Source organism: Lissotriton helveticus, chromosome 7, assembly GCF_964261635.1.
Source record: "Lissotriton helveticus chromosome 7, aLisHel1.1, whole genome shotgun sequence".
In the NCBI taxonomy this organism is placed as follows: domain Eukaryota; kingdom Metazoa; phylum Chordata; class Amphibia; order Caudata; family Salamandridae; genus Lissotriton; species Lissotriton helveticus.
In genome coordinates this window covers 6,437,222-6,458,804 of record NC_136068.1, presented here as the reverse complement: position 1 = coordinate 6,458,804, position 21,583 = coordinate 6,437,222, and the positions used below count along the sequence as shown (strand labels likewise).

General features: G+C 49.8%; 1 protein-coding gene across 1 annotated transcript in view; it reads left to right on the top strand.

The window, feature by feature from the left end:
- CBLC (Cbl proto-oncogene C) overlaps positions 1-21,583 on the top strand; it is a 147,153-nt gene that overhangs the window by 29,406 nt on the left and 96,164 nt on the right. The window contains exon 5 of the mRNA XM_078651274.1: positions 12,066-12,197. Coding sequence (XP_078507400.1) covers positions 12,066-12,197 — 132 coding nt within the window. The remainder of the gene's footprint in view (positions 1-12,065; positions 12,198-21,583) is intronic.

The window sequence follows — 21,583 nt, the reverse complement described above, 5'->3', positions numbered from 1 at the left end:
CACCCAGTCAAGAGATCAGGGCTAGATCCAACACCGTTTCTTAGCTCATTGCACCATCCCAGTTTCAGAACCTGGCTGTATGCAAATTAGTCTGTCCCTGGCCCAGTGCATCATGGGAACAGGGCAGACCAGACTACAAAAGCCAATTCTTACACTGGGAAGGAAACAAGCTTCCGGGGACCGGTTTCTGGCATTTCAGCCGTCTTCGGCCTGGCTTGCTTGAATCCTGATGGTGCAATGAGCAAGGGACTCACATCTGAGTATACCCTTCCACGCTTAGGGTGGACAAAATTATTTACAACAAGGGGTGGTGATGGACAGAGTCTCCGAATCAAGCAGAGTACTCTCACCCAGTCAAGAGATCAGGGCTAGATCCAACACCGTTTCTTAGCTCATTGCACCATCCCAGTTTCAGAACCTGGCTGTATGCAAATTAGTCTGTCCCTGGCCCAGTGCATCATGGGAACAGGGCAGACCAGACTACAAAAGCCAATTCTTACACTGGGAAGGAAACAAGCTTCCGGGGACCGGTTTCTGGCATTTCAGCCGTCTTCGGCCCGGCTTGCTTGAATCCTGATGGTGCAATGAGCAAGGGACTCACATCTGAGTATACCCTTCCACGCTTAGGGTGGACAAAATTATTTACAACAAGGGGTGGTGATGGACAGAGTCTCCGAATCAAGCAGAGTACTCTCACCCAGTCAAGAGATCAGGGCTAGATCCAACACCGTTTCTTAGCTCATTGCACCATCCCAGTTTCAGAACCTGGCTGTATGCAAATTAGTCTGTCCCTGGCCCAGTGCATCATGGGAACAGGGCAGACCAGACTACAAAAGCCAATTCTTACACTGGGAAGGAAACAAGCTTCCGGGGACCGGTTTCTGGCATTTCAGCCGTCTTCGGCCCGGCTTGCTTGAATCCTGATGGTGCAATGAGCAAGGGACTCACATCTGAGTATACCCTTCCACGCTTAGGGTGGACAAAATTATTTACAACAAGGGGTGGTGATGGACAGAGTCTCCGAATCAAGCAGAGTACTCTCACCCAGTCAAGAGATCAGGGCTAGATCCAACACCGTTTCTTAGCTCATTGCACCATCCCAGTTTCAGAACCTGGCTGTATGCAAATTAGTCTGTCCCTGGCCCAGTGCATCATGGGAACAGGGCAGACCAGACTACAAAAGCCAATTCTTACACTGGGAAGGAAACAAGCTTCCGGGGACCGGTTTCTGGCATTTCAGCCGTCTTCGGCCCGGCTTGCTTGAATCCTGATGGTGCAATGAGCAAGGGACTCACATCTGAGTATACCCTTCCACGCTTAGGGTGGACAAAATTATTTACAACAAGGGGTGGTGATGGACAGAGTCTCCGAATCAAGCAGAGTACTCTCACCCAGTCAAGAGATCAGGGCTAGATCCAACACCGTTTCTTAGCTCATTGCACCATCCCAGTTTCAGAACCTGGCTGTATGCAAATTAGTCTGTCCCTGGCCCAGTGCATCATGGGAACAGGGCAGACCAGACTACAAAAGCCAATTCTTACACTGGGAAGGAAACAAGCTTCCGGGGACCGGTTTCTGGCATTTCAGCCGTCTTCGGCCCGGCTTGCTTGAATCCTGATGGTGCAATGAGCAAGGGACTCACATCTGAGTATACCCTTCCACGCTTAGGGTGGACAAAATTATTTACAACAAGGGGTGGTGATGGACAGAGTCTCCGAATCAAGCAGAGTACTCTCACCCAGTCAAGAGATCAGGGCTAGATCCAACACCGTTTCTTAGCTCATTGCACCATCCCAGTTTCAGAACCTGGCTGTATGCAAATTAGTCTGTCCCTGGCCCAGTGCATCATGGGAACAGGGCAGACCAGACTACAAAAGCCAATTCTTACACTGGGAAGGAAACAAGCTTCCGGGGACCGGTTTCTGGCATTTCAGCCGTCTTCGGCCCGGCTTGCTTGAATCCTGATGGTGCAATGAGCAAGGGACTCACATCTGAGTATACCCTTCCACGCTTAGGGTGGACAAAATTATTTACAACAAGGGGTGGTGATGGACAGAGTCTCCGAATCAAGCAGAGTACTCTCACCCAGTCAAGAGATCAGGGCTAGATCCAACACCGTTTCTTAGCTCATTGCACCATCCCAGTTTCAGAACCTGACTGTATGCAAATTAGTCTGTCCCTGGCCCAGTGCATCATGGGAACAGGGCAGACCAGACTACAAAAGCCAATTCTTACACTGGGAAGGAAACAAGCTTCCGGGGACCGGTTTCTGGCATTTCAGCCGTCTTCGGCCCGGCTTGCTTGAATCCTGATGGTGCAATGAGCAAGGGACTCACATCTGAGTATACCCTTCCACGCTTAGGGTGGACAAAATTATTTACAACAAGGGGTGGTGATGGACAGAGTCTCCGAATCAAGCAGAGTACTCTCACCCAGTCAAGAGATCAGGGCTAGATCCAACACCGTTTCTTAGCTCATTGCACCATCCCAGTTTCAGAACCTGGCTGTATGCAAATTAGTCTGTCCCTGGCCCAGTGCATCATGGGAACAGGGCAGACCAGACTACAAAAGCCAATTCTTACACTGGGAAGGAAACAAGCTTCCGGGGACCGGTTTCTGGCATTTCAGCCGTCTTCGGCCCGGCTTGCTTGAATCCTGATGGTGCAATGAGCAAGGGACTCACATCTGAGTATACCCTTCCACGCTTAGGGTGGACAAAATTATTTACAACAAGGGGTGGTGATGGACAGAGTCTCCGAATCAAGCAGAGTACTCTCACCCAGTCAAGAGATCAGGGCTAGATCCAACACCGTTTCTTAGCTCATTGCACCATCCCAGTTTCAGAACCATCAGGATTCAAGCAAGCCGGGCCGAAGAGGCTGAAATGCCAGAAACCGGTCCCCGGAAGCTTGTTTCCTTTCCAGTGTAAGAATTGGCTTTGTATTTTGGTTTGCCCTGTTCCCATCATACACTGGGACAGGAACAGACCAATTTGCATACAGCCAGGTTCTGAAACTGGGATGATGCAGTGAGCTAAAAAACGGTGTTGGATCTAGCCCTGATCTCTTGACTGGGTGAGAGTTTTCTGCTTAATTCAGAGACTCTGTCCATCACCACCCCTTGTTGTTAATTATTTTGTCCACCCTAAGCGTGGAAGGGTATGCTCAGACATGAGTCCCTTGCTCACTGCACCATCAGGATTCAAGCAAGCCGGGCCGAAGAGGCTGAAATGCCAGAAACCGGTCCCCGGAAGCTTGTTTCCTTTCCAGTGTAAGAATTGGCTTTGTAGTTTGGTTTGCCCTGTTCCCATCATACACTGGGACAGGAACAGACCAATTTGCATACAGCCAGGTTCTGAAACTGGGATGATGCAGTGAGCTAAAAAACGGTGTTGGATCTAGCCCTGATCTCTTGACTGGGTGAGAGTTTTCTGCTTAATTCAGAGACTCTGTCCATCACCACCCCTTGTTGTTAATTATTTTGTCCACCCTAAGCGTGGAAGGGTATGCTCAGACATGAGTCCCTTGCTCACTGCACCATCAGGATTCAAGCAAGCCGGGCCGAAGAGGCTGAAATGCCAGAAACCGGTCCCCGGAAGCTTGTTTCCTTTCCAGTGTAAGAATTGGCTTTGTAGTTTGGTTTGCCCTGTTCCCATCATACACTGGGACAGGAACAGACCAATTTGCATACAGCCAGGTTCTGAAACTGGGATGATGCAGTGAGCTAAAGAACGGTGTTGGATCTAGCCCTGATCTCTTGACTGGGTGAGAGTTTTCTGCTTAATTCAGAGACTCTGTCCATCACCACCCCTTGTTGTTAATTATTTTGTCCACCCTAAGCGTGGAAGGGTATGCTCAGACATGAGTCCCTTGCTCACTGCACCATCAGGATTCAAGCAAGCCGGGCCGAAGAGGCTGAAATGCCAGAAACCGGTCCCCGGAAGCTTGTTTCCTTTCCAGTGTAAGAATTGGCTTTGTAGTTTGGTTTGCCCTGTTCCCATCATACACTGGGACAGGAACAGACCAATTTGCATACAGCCAGGTTCTGAAACTGGGATGATGCAGTGAGCTAAAAAACGGTGTTGGATCTAGCCCTGATCTCTTGACTGGGTGAGAGTTTTCTGCTTAATTCAGAGACTCTGTCCATCACCACCCCTTGTTGTTAATTATTTTGTCCACCCTAAGCGTGGAAGGGTATGCTCAGACATGAGTCCCTTGCTCACTGCACCATCAGGATTCAAGCAAGCCGGGCCGAAGAGGCTGAAATGCCAGAAACCGGTCCCCGGAAGTTTGTTTCCTTTCCAGTGTAAGAATTGGCTTTGTAGTTTGGTTTGCCCTGTTCCCATCATACACTGGGACAGGAACAGACCAATTTGCATACAGCCAGGTTCTGAAACTGGGATGATGCAGTGAGCTAAAAAACGGTGTTGGATCTAGCCCTGATCTCTTGACTGGGTGAGAGTTTTCTGCTTAATTCAGAGACTCTGTCCATCACCACCCCTTGTTGTTAATTATTTTGTCCACCCTAAGCGTGGAAGGGTATGCTCAGACATGAGTCCCTTGCTCACTGCACCATCAGGATTCAAGCAAGCCGGGCCGAAGAGGCTGAAATGCCAGAAACCGGTCCCCGGAAGCTTGTTTCCTTTCCAGTGTAAGAATTGGCTTTGTAGTTTGGTTTGCCCTGTTCCCATCATACACTGGGACAGGAACAGACCAATTTGCATACAGCCAGGTTCTGAAACTGGGATGATGCAGTGAGCTAAAAAACGGTGTTGGATCTAGCCCTGATCTCTTGACTGGGTGAGAGTTTTCTGCTTAATTCAGAGACTCTGTCCATCACCACCCCTTGTTGTTAATTATTTTGTCCACCCTAAGCGTGGAAGGGTATGCTCAGACATGAGTCCCTTGCTCACTGCACCATCAGGATTCAAGCAAGCCGGGCCGAAGAGGCTGAAATGCCAGAAACCGGTCCCCGGAAGCTTGTTTCCTTTCCAGTGTAAGAATTGGCTTTGTAGTTTGGTTTGCCCTGTTCCCATCATACACTGGGACAGGAACAGACCAATTTGCATACAGCCAGGTTCTGAAACTGGGATGATGCAGTGAGCTAAAAAACGGTGTTGGATCTAGCCCTGATCTCTTGACTGGGTGAGAGTTTTCTGCTTAATTCAGAGACTCTGTCCATCACCACCCCTTGTTGTTAATTATTCAGTGAGACTGGGGGCAGCACCCTTACCGCTCCCTGAGGTCACGCACTGGATCGAGACCTTGCCTTTAATGCTCAACTCAACTCAGTGGGCTGTACTATCTTCTACGTTTTATTTCTGTTAAGACAGGCCCTGCCACACCTTCTTCCCAAGGAACATGATGCCTCTGTTGCATCTGACTACATTGTTTCTGAGTTGGATTGTTGTAACAGCCTTGGGCCTGCCAAGTAAGGCCTCAGCAAGACTTCAGCATACAGTTGAGCAAATCCATTCATTGATCAATCATGTCTCTTCCGCGTGGAGAGGTCGGATCCGGCGTTAGATCAGAGAATTCACATCAAACCTGACAGGCAGCTGAACCCAAAGGCAGAAATGGAATAGAGAGTGATTCTAGGATAGAGATTGATTCTAGGCAGGGGTTTCGAGAATGGAGCCGTGCACTTTACTGCGCCATGATGTAGTGTTGTTTAAAGAGTCGCTTCTGCAACTCTTTCCTAAGTTGGAGCAGCATTTAGGTGGTCCTCGTGGAATGCTGGGATGTGGTTCCAGATCCTGAATGCACAGATGCTGCCTTGATTTTTGTCGTTTACACTACTTAGTTTGGTGGTGTCCTAGCTGGGGATGTGGTGAGAGCCACCACAGATGGTGGCTGCACCTCATTCATCCACCTAACACTTTTCAAACCATCACCCGTTGTTGACATGATCATGTCCATAACTTGAAGACTTCGGTTTTAGTGCTGCAAACCCCATGGACCAGCCCCCCTCCCTCATCCGTGTTCTCTTTCCACATTTAACTGATAGTCAACCATGGTGCCAAGGTCAATCAACACACCGACAGCATCCACCTCTATGTAACTCATGTCAGTCAACGGCATCATCATTTAAAAACTGTCTCACGCTCAGTTAAATATGGATGTTTAATTTCAGTCTCCGATAGTGCCACCTCTTCAACTTATCTTTCACAACATTATATACAATGCTGTATTTGTATTGCGCCAACCACTCTTGTGACAGCATCACCACACATTCTGGGTCTCAGACCCCGTCCTTAGACGTTGGCATCACCTGATCTGGCATTAACCTACCTGCTGTCATCACCTTACTGCATATCACCCTACCTGGCACCACCCTACATGCTATCATCACCACAGCTCACATCACCCAACCTGGTATCACCTGCTATCATCACCCTATCTGTCATCACCTTACTTTGCATCACTGGAGGGACAGTCCATCCTCCCAGCCGCTGCATCACCATAACTGGCATCACTCTACCTGGCATTCTATTCTATGCTTGTTTCTAAAGCACATGGTTACCCGGAGGCTTCCCCACGCTAGGCGAGTTTTGGAATGACACCTAAGCTCACAGGGGTCCCTTGCTCACTTTGCCACTGGATTCAAGATAGCCTGGCTGATTAGGGGTGTTAGCCCGAAACCGGTCCCAGGATCCTTGTTTCCGGTCCAGGGAAGACATGGCTTGGCAGTTCGGGCTAAACTGTTCCCATGAGGCACAGGGTCAGACTGATTTGCATATAGCCATGTCTGAACTGGGGTGGAGAAGTGAGCTAAAGAACAATGATGGATTCAACCCAGATCTGTGACTGGGGGTGAGTGTCTGAAGAGTTTCAGCACTCCGTCCATCATCTCCTTGTGTTTGCTATGTTCACCCTAAGTTGGCAGGGTATGCACAGACGTGGGTCCCTTGCTCACTTTGCCACTAGATTCAAGCTAGCCTGGCTGGTGAGGAACGTTACCCAGAAACCGGTCGGATGATTGTTTCCGGTTCAAGGAAGACCTGGCTTGGCAGTTTGGGCTGGACTGTTCCCAGGAGGAACAGGGTCAAGAGTGATTTGTATATAGCTGGGTCTGAACTTGTGTGGCAAAGTGAGCTAAACAACGATGATGGATTCAACCCAGATCTGTGACTGGGGGTGAGTGTCTGAAAAGTTTCAGAGCTCCGCCCATCATCTCCTTGTGTTTGCTTCTTAGTACTGAGGTCATCAATGGAGGGACAGCCCACCCTCTCAGCAGATGCATCACCATACCTGGCATCACCCTACTTGGCATTGCCATAGCTGGCTTCAACCTACCTCCCATCATCACCGGAGCTGGCATCACTCTATCCAGCATCATTGAAGGGGGTGAAGCGTCCCACCCTCCCAGGAGCTGCATCACCCTACCTGTTGGCATCGCCCAACATGGCATCTCCCTACCTGGCATCAGCCTACCTGGAATCATCACCCTGCCTGGCATCACCATACATGGCATCACTGGAGGGGCAGCCCTCCCTCTCAGCAGCTCCATCACCATGGCTTCACCCCACTGTCTGTCATCACCTGACCTGACATCACCCAGCACTATAGATGAAGGCAGATCCTCTGTACTGATCTTGTTCGACTTAAGTTCTGCTTTTGACACTCTGCGTGCCTCAGAATCTTGCTGTAGCGCCTGCGGGAGGTTGGCATAGGCGGATCTGCTTTAGCCTGGTTTGCTTCCTCTCTTTCTGATCAATCTTTTCAGGTTATTTCCCCTCCTTGTAGTTTCCACTCACACGCTCTGCTCCGTGGCATTCCCCAGGATCCCTCTCTGAGCCCTACCTTGTTCAATATTTATATCCAACCCCTGGCTCAGGTGGTGAAGACCCTGGGGCTCACGCTGGCGTCTTACGCAGACGACACCCAGCTTGTGCTTTCTTTTTCTGACACCCTCAGTCAGGACCTGGCTTATTTCCAGGGAGGTGTGTTAGCGGTCGCAGAGTGGATGGCTGTGAACTGCCTGCAGCTGAAAGCGAGCAAAACTATAATTCTCTTCTTGGTACAGATTCCCACTCTTGGGGGTGACCACGGGTGGCCTCCTTCCCTTGTGTTCCTTCCCCGTTCCAAGCCGGTGGTTACAAATGTAGGTGTATGGGTGGACAGAGCATTGACTTTTGAAGCACAGGTGAAATCTGTGGTAGACGTCTGCTTCGGGCTTTTACGTGGGCTCAAAGCCGTTCTGTTTTTTTATCCCCTCTCCTAAGTCATCAGGGAGGCAGCAATACTCTCCAGGTTGGACTATTGTAACATCTTATACCCGGGAACTAACAAGGCTGTGATCAGAAGACTCCAACTGGCCAAAAATCCTCTGGCCATCCTGTTGTTTTCTCTGATGAAACACTGCCCAGTTGCTGTCCGTATTCACAGATTGTATTGGCTCCCTGTGGATAAATGTGTAATCTTTGAAATCTTCTGTATGGCTCACAAGATCTTCTTCTCCCAAGGGGGCTTCTTTATGGTTCAATCTGCAAGCTCCATATCTTCCCTCTCGGTTATTGTGCTCAGCTGATCTATGCCTGGCCTCTTCTCCTCGTGTTAAGAGAGTCGGAGCAGGAGGCCGCTCTTTTCGCGCTAAAGCACCTGCCCTCTGGAACGCACCCCCCTTATCTTATAGGAGAATTCAGATCCACTGGTCCTTTAGGAAGGGTTGAAGACCTGGTTGTTTTCCTCTTAAATGCTCATAACAAACAATATCTATGGGTCAAACAAAAGTGAAACTCAACTATGAGAACCGTCCCAGGCACGACAAAGTGTTCGTTATTAATAGAGGTGAAAAACCCAAATGTGCATATGTGTGTTAACAAAATATATGTGGGCAGAAACTCTTAAATGCCCTTTGTGGCACTTTTTTGTTAGGTTGTTCTGTACTGCTTGTTCTTTGTGAGACTAGTGCTAGGATGCCCAATTGTTGGAGCAACCATGCACTCTACAAATGGTATAACATAACATTACAAAACCCTGCCTGCTGTCATCACCCTTTCTCACATTATTCTACATGGTGTCATCCTACCTCCCATCATCACCCTACCTGGATTTACCCTCACTCCCATCATCACCTAACCTCCTGGTGAGTGAAACTGCTCTCCCCTTGTTCAGCTCCGTCGTTGAGCCTCTGCCCCCAGCACCTCTCTGGTTCACGTAGGTGTTCGAGTCCCTCCTCCACTCGCAGGCTGCTGCCTGCGCCTCATCCCTGGTGGTCCAGTGGGAGAGTCTTGCTATTCTGCTGGTCCGTTCTGCCAGCCCTTCTGTTTTTTCCGTCTGTGCCTTGTTGTCGGTCTGTTGCAAAAAACACAGTTGATGGACAGAATGTAGAACAATGTCATACATTCACCCCAGTACAAGGATCTGGGCCTAAATCCATCGTTTTTTTGCACTCCACACCACCCTGGGTTAGACACTGGCTATATGCAAATCAGCTCTGACCCTGTGCCTCATGGGAACAGTCCAGTCCGAACTACCAAGCCATGTCTTTCCCAGACCGGAATCAAGCATCCAAGGACCGGTTTCTGGCTATCAGCCTTCATCAGCCAGGATAGCTTGATTCCAGTGGTGTGGAGAACCTGGGACTCACGTCTGAGCATACCCAGCCCACTTGTTGTCGGTCTGTGCCTTGTTGACTATTTGTTGACTATTTGTTCACTAGAGATGTCAGACTGTTTTCCACCGTGAGGAGGTGACAGGATCCCTCTGCAGCAGGTGAGGGTCCCAGTGCTGCAACAGACCGCTCTGGGGATTCACAGTAATAACCACAGAAGTCTGGACCTTGAGTGAGGATGGGTGAAACTGTGGGCCTGACGTGGGCCTGAGAGTAGAGTGAAGGATGGAAGTGGTCATAGTAGACGACTCCAAGACAGAAGATGAAGAGAACTGCAAAGGGCAGCGGTAAACCTTGAGTCTAAATCTGGGTGGTGAATAAGGAATGGGTCGTCAATGGCTAGACGAGGCGGGGTAGGTTTCAGTCCAAGCCATTCCACCCCACGATTGTTTTTAGGATCTGGTTTAGGTCATGTGTTTGTGAGGTAATTTACTGCATTGATCATGGTCGGGTTAAATTTCATGTGATATCACTATCTGTGATGCCATCATTATGCAAATTACTGTGTATGAAACCTGAAAACTCCTACCTCTTTTTGGTCCTAGAATGATGCTTGTTTGATGCACCCCACAATCTTTACCTATAAACTGATTGGCTCATCCTTTGCAGTCCTACCTAGAGCCATACATTATCGGACAATTTTGGGTCCTTGCAAGAGGCAAGAAAATGACTAAAATGTGTTTGGCTAATCCAAGATGGGTGGCACTTGGCAGGGGTGCCGGAGATAGACCTCAGCTCTTCCCATAATAAGTATCGCTCCTTCCTCTGCCCTCCAACGTGAACTCTGTCAACATTTTGGCAACCGAGAGGCTTGATGATCTGTTTCAGGGGCCAATAAGGGTGAGGCTCTATGTGAACCATTAGATTGTTATTTGTGGGCGATGACAGGAAACCAATACCGGGAACTGGAGGGTTTGACACTCACGCAAGAGTTGAACCTTTAGTGTCAGAAAGGATGCTGACAGCCCCTCATCCTGCATCATATCGTATGTGGAGTACAGAGGTGTCATCGCTACCCATTCAGGTCAGTCTATTACTTGCTCCTGAGAAGCAGTTCACTCGTATTCAAGGCTAATCACTGGCTGGGAGAAGCTAGCGAGCCAATGCAAATTAGCCTCCATAAACTTCAGACAGAGAAAATGTTACTTTCTAAAAGTTACTTTTTCTTAATATTTATTAAAAGTCCAATTTCGTCATTACATTTTATTTTTAGAAACTTTTACAAAGAGTTCTTTAATTATTCTTCTATCTCGTCCCAATCCTGAGATAGCACCTGCTACTGATTCCCAGTGTTCCTCCATGAGCCAGTCAGACTTTCTATAGGTAAAATGGCTTCTTGGTGCTAGTACCTGTAATGTCATGTCAACACTACAGTTCCACAAAGCCTACTTTCAAATATCATGCACTCATCCCTTGTGGGCTAGACGGCTTACAAAGGCGTGACTAATTAATATTTAAATTGGTGGTTTTGAATTGTCTAAAGTGCTTATGCTTTGCACTTTTTACCTTGCTAGATTTGTGCTACAGTGGTAGGCCTGAAGCCATGTTTGCACTGCCAGAGTCGAGGATGACACGATTGATGCTTTCATCCACCAGCAGTATTTAATTTCTAAGCCCTGGTTACACTTCATACATGAGAGACTTATAGGCAAGTTAAATATACCCGTCAGGAGTATGGTAATGCAATCGCATGTTAAGTGGGAGCGCAGGAACTTTACAACTGGTCAGCAGGGGTGAAGTGTACAGAGCCCTCAAGTCGGCAAAAGTATAGGGTCCAGCAAATGATGAAATATCTGCGGTGACTACATTGAAATGAATCTATATCGTTATCCCGCAGCCTTTTTACCCACAGGGAATCACAACGCGGTTGTTACAATGACTGCGTTGTGATTCCGCATACCATTACTCTGCAAGTCAGAACAAAGGCTTGCGGAGGGGGGGGGGGCCCTGGATGTTGGAATAGTATAATTTACTATTCCAACTGCAGTCTGTGCGGACACTAGGGAAGGTGTTGGATTTTTAATCCAACACCTCCCCATACAACACCGACTTGCGGAGTAATGGTATGCGGATTCACAACGCGTTGTTGTAACGACTGCGTTGTGATTCCCTACGGGGGTGAAAGTTTTGGGATAAACGTTGTTTACCGTTGAAATAGATTTCCTACACTCTGCATACCCATTGAGGGCCTGGAGACGCCCACCAGAGTCAGAGTGCAAACCATCCTTTCAGCCAGTCACCCTCACAAACTCTGCTGTGGTGTGGGCTGGGCCCTCCCGTCTGCACCCTCAGCTGTTCTTTCTATCTTTCACTCCCACCCAGGTGCTCCCACTTTCTCTCTATGTTAATGTTTTCTTGCTGGCCCTTGTGTATTCATAGTTGTGTTTGGAGGTTGCGTTTGTGCCTGCAGTCCTCATCACCTTGCTCTTCCTCCACATCGCCCCCTGCAGGAGCAGTTCGAGCTCTACTGTGACATCGGGACCACCTTCGAGCTGTGTAAGATCTGCACTGAGAACGACAAGGATGTGAAGATTGAGCCCTGCGGACACCTGATCTGCAGCAAGTGCCTGACCTCCTGGCAGGTAAGGAGTGGGCCGAGTGGGGGGGGGCGGATGTCGGGGGGCTCTGGAGACCAGTGACGGCCATCATGACCCCCTTCTTGACTGGAAGCAGCACCGGCTAGTCTTGGACACACACTAAGACACTCAGTGGACACTCTTGAGATCACATCGTCTGAGCATGTCTAGCCGAAGATAGAGACAGTCTTTGCATTCTGTGGCACTCTGACAATGGGCCATCGTTTCAAGAGACGGACCTGAAGGAGTGGGCGTCACCCAACGTAAAATGACCCCACGGTGGCCCCACGCCAATGGAGAGGTCGGACGATTCATGCAAAACTTCAAAAAGATGAGACGCCTTGGACTGGGGCTAAACATCAACCTAGAATCGAGCATACACCGCTTCTTAAAAACTGAGGGGCATATTATCAAGGGCCATTTCAACGCTTTTTTGGCTTTAAAAGCCAAAAAAGTGGCAAAAATGACATCACCCTATCTACAAGGGGACGCTAACATGCATTAGCGCATGTTCGCGCCGTTTTCCCGACGCCTCGCTTTGCATCTCTAAGGAGATGCAAAGTGGGCGTGACTGGGCAGATCTCTTTGTAAATTATCGCTGATGTGCACATCACAATATTTACAAGGAGGCCCACGCATTTTTGCAGACGTTAGTCTCGCCAAAAATTAATGTCTGCAAAAATGCTGACTTAGGTATACTTACCATTGGGGATGGATTATGCTGATACGACCACAGGGTCGTATCAGCAAGGTTACCGCCGTTTTCAATGGAACATCGCTGAAAAACCAGCGATGTTCCATGGAAAACATCGCTATCGCGGGGATAATTATCGCCATTGCACTATGCCTTGTTAATACAGCGCTGGCATAGCGATAATTATCAGCGATAGCCGGCGATAAACATTTTCACGCTGGGGGCGGCCAGCGATAATTATCACTGTCACTTGGTAATATGCCCCATATTGAGTCACCCCCACTGCATGACCCGCCTGGCTGGTATAGGAAAGCCTGTAAGGGGCTGACATCCAGGCAGCCCCTCAAGGGGCTCCAAGACCCTCAACCAATGCACAGCCACAAAAACTGAGCAATAGCACTGAGGCCAGTCGTACCGAGCCGCATGAAGCAGGTGATCTGACACTGGTGCATGGCAGCGGCTCGCGGAGCCAGTACCAAACACCCTCCGACTCCACCACCTGGAGAGTGTGTGGCATGAAAGGAGCCCAGTGAGGTAACAAACCTGTGACCACATTGTGTCAGTGTTGAAAAGGATTCACATGTCAACCCTTGTACATTCCTGGGAGGGTAAAAAGCAGCCAGGGAGAGCTATTTAGATGGAGCGAGTTCCAGCACTTAGCAGATAGCTCAAGCTCCCGGCCTTCTCAAATCATATGGAACCAGGGCAATGCGAGCAGCGGGGCGACACTCTTCTGGGATGGGAAAGAATTAGGGGAGACATAACATGCCACCCGGTACAATGCACAGAGTAGCAAGTTGAGCATGCCCCCGGAGTCAGGAGGTGGCCAAAGGAGATTAAACGATGGGCTGTTGGGTGCTTGCGAGAGCCCCGCGGCATGTGCTCGAGCAGGCATCACCCCAAGCCCTTGTGAGGGCTGTCCCGTGGCAGGGCTGCACTCCACAGGCGTGGAGCATTGGCCTGTCGGGAGGGAAGCTGCAGAACTTCCATAGCGCTCTCCTGATGCGTCCAAGCGCAGTTCAGGAGGGAGGTGGAGAGACTGGGGGCAGATTTACAATGAAAGTGACTCAGTGTGTTCTACAAGGCCTTTGGCTGCGCTGCACTGAGTCACTTCCGAAGCAGAGGGATGTGACATTTACAATGATATGTGCATCTGTGTGCTTCCTCCTGCTCTGGCGCACAAACAGCTGTCATGCGCCGGCACCCTTGCATCATGGTGCAAGGATGCCTGCGTCATGGGGATTATTGTTTTTGTGCAGGAAGGGGCACCTTCCTGCACAAAAAAAACCACTACAAGCATTTTCCTCTTTCAATGTTGCAGCACGCATTGAAAGAGGAAAAAACGAGGAGAAATGAAAACATTTTTCCTCATTGCGCCTCGCTACGCCGCCTCTGGAGAGGCGTAGCATTCAGAAGCATTTCCAGATTTACGATTCCTCTTAAATCTGAAAAAGTGTCTTGTTCCCTGGATGTTGCGTGAGAACACCCACAACAACACCCATGGAACGCCCCTTTCACGCAAAGTGCTGCGTGTGAAGGGGCCGTATTTACTCAGGTTGGCTTGCCCTGTCCTTGTAAATATGGAGCAGTAAGATAAGCCACCAGTACGTCACAAAAAGTAACGTACTGGTGGCGCAGGGGGTTTGTAACTCTGCCCCAAAGTGTCACAATCTGTTTAGTTCCTCAGGAGCAGTGCCCTGAAGAAGGCCCCCTCCTGGCAGCTCCAACTCTGTGTGACATACACCAGAGGGTCAGAGTGCCCAGACGAGGGGCAGGGAATTAGGGAGGGAGATCTGTGTAGGAAGGTGGATATCTGACTATGGTTACCCCCAACTTTTTGCCTGGTGTTTTGCTGGTTTTTTACTTAGTTGGCCTGGGATCCTGCTATTCAGGACCCCAGGCTTCCTGCTCTCTCTGTTAAAACGGACTCCCTGTACCTTAGGTACATATCTAATTGGATACTGAGTCACCTTATCAGTCCCTGTACTGTGTACCTTAGGTATCCAGGGCATAGGTGTACCCAGGGCCTACCAGGGGCTGAAGCATGTATTATGCCACCCCTGGCTGGCCATCCAAAACTGACACAACTGGCTGCAAGACAGCTGGGGCAAGGTGGTGTAATCACCCTTTGCTGTAGATATAGTATTCCTATATCTAACCCTAAAATGGACACATATACTCCTATCAGTCACTCCTATGGCAGGCCTTATCAATCCTGAAGGCAGAGTGCTTGGTTTTATGTGAGATGGTGATCTGGCATGAGCTGAGCCCGTCTGCAGCTTGCGGAACCAAGTCCTAATAGCTGTTCCATGATAACGCTATACCATATACTCTTAAGTGCATTATCAACCTCGCGGTTGAATGCTAACTCTGGTATAACATTATCAAAACATGTCGAGTAGGGTGTCATACGAATTGGAATACTACCCCCTCGCCAATTCTGGCGACGGGGGTAGCATTCCACCCCTCTAGAGGGAGACGACATGTATGTAACTGTGAACCCAGGTTAAAGTTAACTTGAGCCTCAGCATCACAAAATGGATGCTGCCACCACAGACACAAGCCTGACCTCCTGCTGCTGGGAGTCCTTCCAGCGAGGGCGGCCTGGACGAAGGGTTTCCTGCCTTGGGAGGTGCTAGCACCACCCCAGACAGGATTTTGTGTATTGAGGTAGGGAGGCCTGAAAGGAATGAGACATGCCTGGGGCACACAAGGTGCCCTGTGCACACACCGGTTCAAACCAGTTGCTGGGGCATCCCTGCCCCAGCTCTGGCGCAAAATCCGGACAAAGGATAGGGGGTGTAACCACCCCCCTTCCTGGTCCCACCCAGGGGAGGGACCTAGTCAGCAGTACAGCCCCCTTTAGCAGGATAAAGGTAGGAGCTGGTCCCATTCCAAATTAGATTATCCTGAACAACTTTACAAGAAGAAACTCTGGACTTCGACGTTCTGCTCCACAGAAGACTGAAGAATCTCCCTTGTGGGCAAGGAGTGTCCACCCTGCAACTGCAGGCACCATCAAGCGTCCAGCGGCTTCACTTTGTCGTCTTCCCTTGAGGATCCAGACTTCAGAGCCCGACGAGACCCGGATTCCCAGACCTCAACTCACCTCTGCAGCAAAGCTGAGACCCGTGGGTGCGACGAGACACGTGGGACCGGCCATCTTGAACGAACCTGCACTTCGCTTCCAGCACGACTCCCGAGGTAAACTCGACCAAGTGCTTTGGGGACTGAGAAGCCCCAGCCCCGAGCAGCCCCTGCACCGAAGATCAGCCCTCCAGCATCCACGAGATCTGCCTGGGGCCCTTCTGCTTGGTTGCTGCTCGACGCGTTGTCTGGTCACTTGCCGGCTGGCTAGTGGCCTCCTAGACGACGAACTTTTAAATCTTTTCTGCTGGTCTGGTTGCTCCGGACTGGCCCTTGCTCCCTTCCAAAGGAGGGGCGCCTCGGACTCTCCTAGTCCGCACCAGACGCTTTCTCCACTCACCGCGTGGTTTGCCTTTGCCAAGGCCTTTTGACGCCGATTCCGGATCCAACACCGCCGACAGCGAGAGCCTGCGTGGGACAGCTCGTGCCTCCATCCTGGTTGTCGAAGACACCTCCTGGTCCACGTGGCTGCAGAGTCAAGCGTCCACTCTTCACCTGATCGCGTCAACAGCATCTGTTTCCTTCCTCGTTCCACACTGGTCACTGGCTAGTGACTTTGAACACTGTCCCCTCTGCTTTCAGGTCCTCTTCTTCACCGATCCACCCTTGGATCACACCGGACATCTTCCTCCTGGTCGCCTGCAGCATCTTTTCTTTCAGGCTCCATTGACTTCAACGCGAGAACCCGACACACTTTGGCACCTATGCACCCGCAGCCCGTGGGTGAGGTAACGAGAGCATTTCGGTGCTCAAGGGTAGTTTAACTGTCCTAGTGTCCAGTTCCACAGTCGTTTTAGTCCTAACTAGTCAGGATTGTCCGTACTCACCTTTAACTTGAACTGTACTGTCCATAGACGTTGTTACGCATCTCGCGTGTGAGTTCACACTCTGCACCCGCGTCCCGTGGGCCTCCTATTACTTACCTACGGTGAAGATAGCGTAGTCCTAGCAAACCTCCAGCCTCTGGACAGCTCCATTCCTTTTATCGACTCTCACATTCCACTTACTTAGTATATGGTTTGTCGGGCCTCTAAGGCACCATTGTAATTTTGTGCAACTTGTAGTATTTTTCTTAAGAGATTGTCATGTGCTTGCCCTCTGACCTCATAAAGAGTTCATTGGTGTTGTTATTAATAAATATACTGTTTATTTTCATAACAACCTGTGTGGTGTCCTTACATCTGGTATTCAAGGGGTTATATTGTGGTAAAACAGCTGCCTTCACATGCCAAAAGAGTTTAGCCTAAGACTGCTTTGTCCATGCTACCATTAGGATAGCTGGTCTATAAGGTTGACTTACAACCAATCACCATAAGGGTTGTTTGGACTGATACAAGGTGATCACTAGAACTAGTGAACATCATATATCAGGCCAACTTCTCACATTGGTGTGCAGCGTTGGGATTTGAGCTTGCTGTTGTTTTTACCACGTATGAAATATCATCGAAAAGATCACATAAGGTACTCTAGGTACATATAACAAGCTTAGACATACTCTGAGTTCTACTGAACCAGCTGTTGTAGTAAAAAGGGCCTAGCACACCCTGACTACAACTCTTAGAAAGGGATCAGTAGGAAAACCCATAGTGTAGGTAGGTGCATCACTTACACCTCATTAGAACGCATGTCTACCCATGGAGAGACTTTAGTGACCCTCTACAGGTCCTTTCCAGATATGCAGCTCTCAGTTTCCAGGAGATGAGACAATTGTGTACCTCCAGGAAATTGAAACAGGGTTCTAACCCTACCACTCCTTTTCTGTTAGGTCTCTTAGAGACTTATGATGCTAGAAAAGCTTCTCATACAGATGGGAGCATGCCCCCCTTAGAAGGTACTCGTGGTGATCCAGACCTCCCTGAAACAGAGAATGTAGATGAGGAGGAGGAAGAAGAGGACACTTCTGGGGATGAGGCAGACAAAGGTCCTGTGGTAGTCAGCATACTAACCAGGGCCAACTTAGACCTACTTAGGGAAGGAACTGGGGTGTGGAAAATTAGTACGGTTTGGTAAACATCATCTGCGCCATCTTGCCTTTTCCCCTGATGCCACACTTTTGTCGTGCGCGCCCGCCATTTTAGGTGCCTTGATCAGAACAGCCCTTTTTGCTTGCCACTGGCCCCCGACATAGCCCTTCGCCCTCACCAAGCCTGCACGCTGACCAACCCCCCCTGCTCGCACCTGCCTTGAGTCATAAACCCCTCTTCGGCGCGGCTCTGCCTCAGAACCCCATCCTGTTCCCAGCGCAACACCTCCCTTCATTCCTTTCATGGTCTCCGGCCCTTTGATGCAAACCCCCTTTTTCCCCGTGTGCCCGTTTGTCTTCCTCGTTCCCAGGCCGACACCCAGCTCTGCCGATACTATTCCTTGCCCCTCCCCGTACAGTAGAAAGCTTCCCTCATCAAAGGACCCCCGAGTTGATAAAAGCCCCCCACCCCATGAGATCCGATCGAATCCCACATTCCATGAATCGGCGGAATATCCAGCTGCGCGATAATCATCACCTGTTGTGACCGGGGGGGGGGACTTCTACTGTAAAAGTTTGTGGGAACGGGCCCGAGGGGGAGATCCCGGGGATGTCTTTCCGTACATCAAAGTATTGACGAGAATGTGTTACATGCAATAAAGTGACAAACTTGTGTATAAGAGGCCAGGCCTCAGAGATGCGGTTAGAGCACCTCAGAACGATACCTGCTGTCTGTTTTGCTGTGTTCTCCTCCGGAGAGAATAAAACCTTGTTTCCTGCTTTCCAGTCTCCAGCGCCTGCCTCTTCATTGATTAATAATTCGTGGGTTACAGAGGCAATACCGCCGGGCAAATATCGATTGTCCCCAACCTTTAGGTTTTACAATTGGCGTCCCAAGCGTGGGGCCCATCAGCGACTCGTGGATCCAGTGGGAGAGGTCCCGACGACAGAGTGAACGACTGCAACGATCGGGAGAGCTCTTGCCCAATAGACCCTCGTCTGGCAGCCGATCATCCGAACTTCACTAGTTCCGAACAGACCTCTCTCGAGTGATCTACGGTCCTGACTGGGAACCATTAGGAGTGCCGTGAGAAATACGAGAAAAAGAGGACGAACAGGCGCTGGATTCGGAAGACAAGAAACTGTCCATACGGTCCGGGTAAGGTCGTGTAAACACGACAAACTGCAAAATAATTGACTGATTGTTCAGAAAATACTAGTATTACTCTTTATTTGACTTATTTGGAGATTCACTGTCTGCACACGGAGAAACAGTAGGCTCTTTCCCTTTTGCAAACAGTGAAGGATAGGTAACGCAGCCGTCGTGCCTATTTTTCTCCCCCACTGAATCCTATTATTTATTAACGGTTTTCGGGAGATTCCCTCTCCCACACTGATTAACTGGGTTCTTTGACCCCGAACTACTGTTCACGAATTGTCTTCTGGAGATTCTCTGTCTGCAAACAGGAAATAACAGATTCCTCTTTACGGATAGTGAAAGGGTAGAGGACGCAGACTTTTGCGCCCTACTTACTCTCCCCACTGATCTTATTTTATTTTATTTATTATTGATTGTTCCTTGTTATTGGTTATTCTTTGTTATTGGTTCATGAGGTATTCACTGCCTGCAAACAACGTAGAATAGAAATATTCTGTCTAGTCTTTGCGCACAGTGATAAGATAGGCAGTGCTGACTTTTTGTCCCTCGTTGCGAGCCGTCATGTCTGTCTTCTCCCCACTGATTGATAATTGGTTCAGCCCGGACCGTTTATTAGAAGTGGATCATCTAGCTCCGCTGGAAGGCACCCCTAATAAGGACATGTTCATAAACTATGGATTAGTTACCATAGCCTATAATAAATTGTGGCACAGGTATACCAAAGAAAGTCAAGACAAACAGTGGCCACTGGTAGGATCCTTTGACCTTGATAAAATAGAAACGTTAGAAATAGCTCTTCGCAATAATAAGACAACGCCTATTATGCTCGACAGTCTCGGTATGTGGCGCAAAGAGGCAATGCAACGACAGAAAAAAGACGAGGACAGAGCAGGTAGAGAAATATATCGACAGGACAACCCCTGGGCACCACGACCCGAAAGTTATCCCCCGACACTACGCGCAGGACGGCCAGACTTAGGGCAAGACCAATGCGCCTTTTGTAGATGTGTCGGACACTGGAAAGCACAATGCCCGACTCTGCTGAGCAAGAGTGGGAATAGAGGGCCGACAGGAATAACAGGCCGACAGAAAGGGAAAAGGCGCGAGACAAAGAAGAATCAGACTCACATGGACAGACCAGATAGAACCACCACGTTTGATTATGCCCGATGGCACAGATTTCGCCAGAACAATTTCAGCGACATGTTCGAGTTTTCCTAGGTCGGACAATGTAAAGACGGGAACCCAGCCTAGCTCTAAATTAACAGACGGAAAAAGATAATTATGGCCAATAACTGTTTTTATGTTTGTCTTTGGATCTTGTGTGTCATACTTTTACTGTCTCCCCGTCTGAGTTTATGTGTACGTAATGTATGAACCTGCGTCATCCCTCTGCACGTGCTTCCGTGTTACATAAACTCTGTTAACAGAAATTTTAGCTTGAAACAACCTGGAAAGAAAGGAATGGGAAACAAAATCAGTAAGCCACTGATGAACACGAACTTTTATTTAACATAACAAACAAGAAACAATAACGCTAGAAACAAGAACGGTAAACTGTAGAAAATGAAAGTCAACAGAACATTCGCCCCCCCCACATTCTGGAACCTTCCAAAGTAGGGCAGGGTTACGGCTACGCCCAACCGGCGGCAACCCATATAAGACGGGCCCCGCTGCCAACACTCGGTCAGGAAATCTTAACATATGGGGGAGCCGGAGGAGAGGCAGGGGCCACCGGAAGTCCGGCCGCAGCGGCCCTGGATAGTTGCAGGCAGTCCCGCCACATGCCCCCCCCCCGGTCCGACCACCCATGGCCAGGGACCGGGGCCAACTGAGTCCGGCTGCAGCCCATAACCTAAGGAAGCCCGGTCCAGAGAAGAACGAGACACCTCTTTCTTTTCCCCTCCGTGACAGCCGCAGCAGCTCTGGGCGGCGGGATGTCCTGTCCATACCTCTGCAGAAATTTGTCCAAGTTGGGCTGGGAGGGAGAGGCGACGCGGACGAGCCTCTCCCACCTCCACGGATAGGAGGTCTCCCAGCCCCCGGCCCAGCGCCGAACTCCCCCAGCCAGGCGGTGGTGCCAATACCTGCGTAGCACCGAACATACCATGGTGGCACCCCAGTACTTGCGCAGCACCGAACGTGCAACGGTGCCCATATTTTTGGAGCACCGAACATGCAATGACTGCACCGATACTTGCGCAGCACCGAATGTGCGCCGCAGGTGGCCATACCTCCGTAGCACTGGGCATGGGCCTTGCGAAGCACAGGGTGTGGAGAGACCATCGTGCATGCCCATGAAAGAGAGCGGCCTGGAGTGCACCGGGAGAAGGAGACGGCGCGAACGAGTCTCCCTCGCCCCCCCAGGTGGGGGCATCACAGCTGCACCCTAGCCGAACGTCCCGCTTCCACAACACAAAGTTCCATTC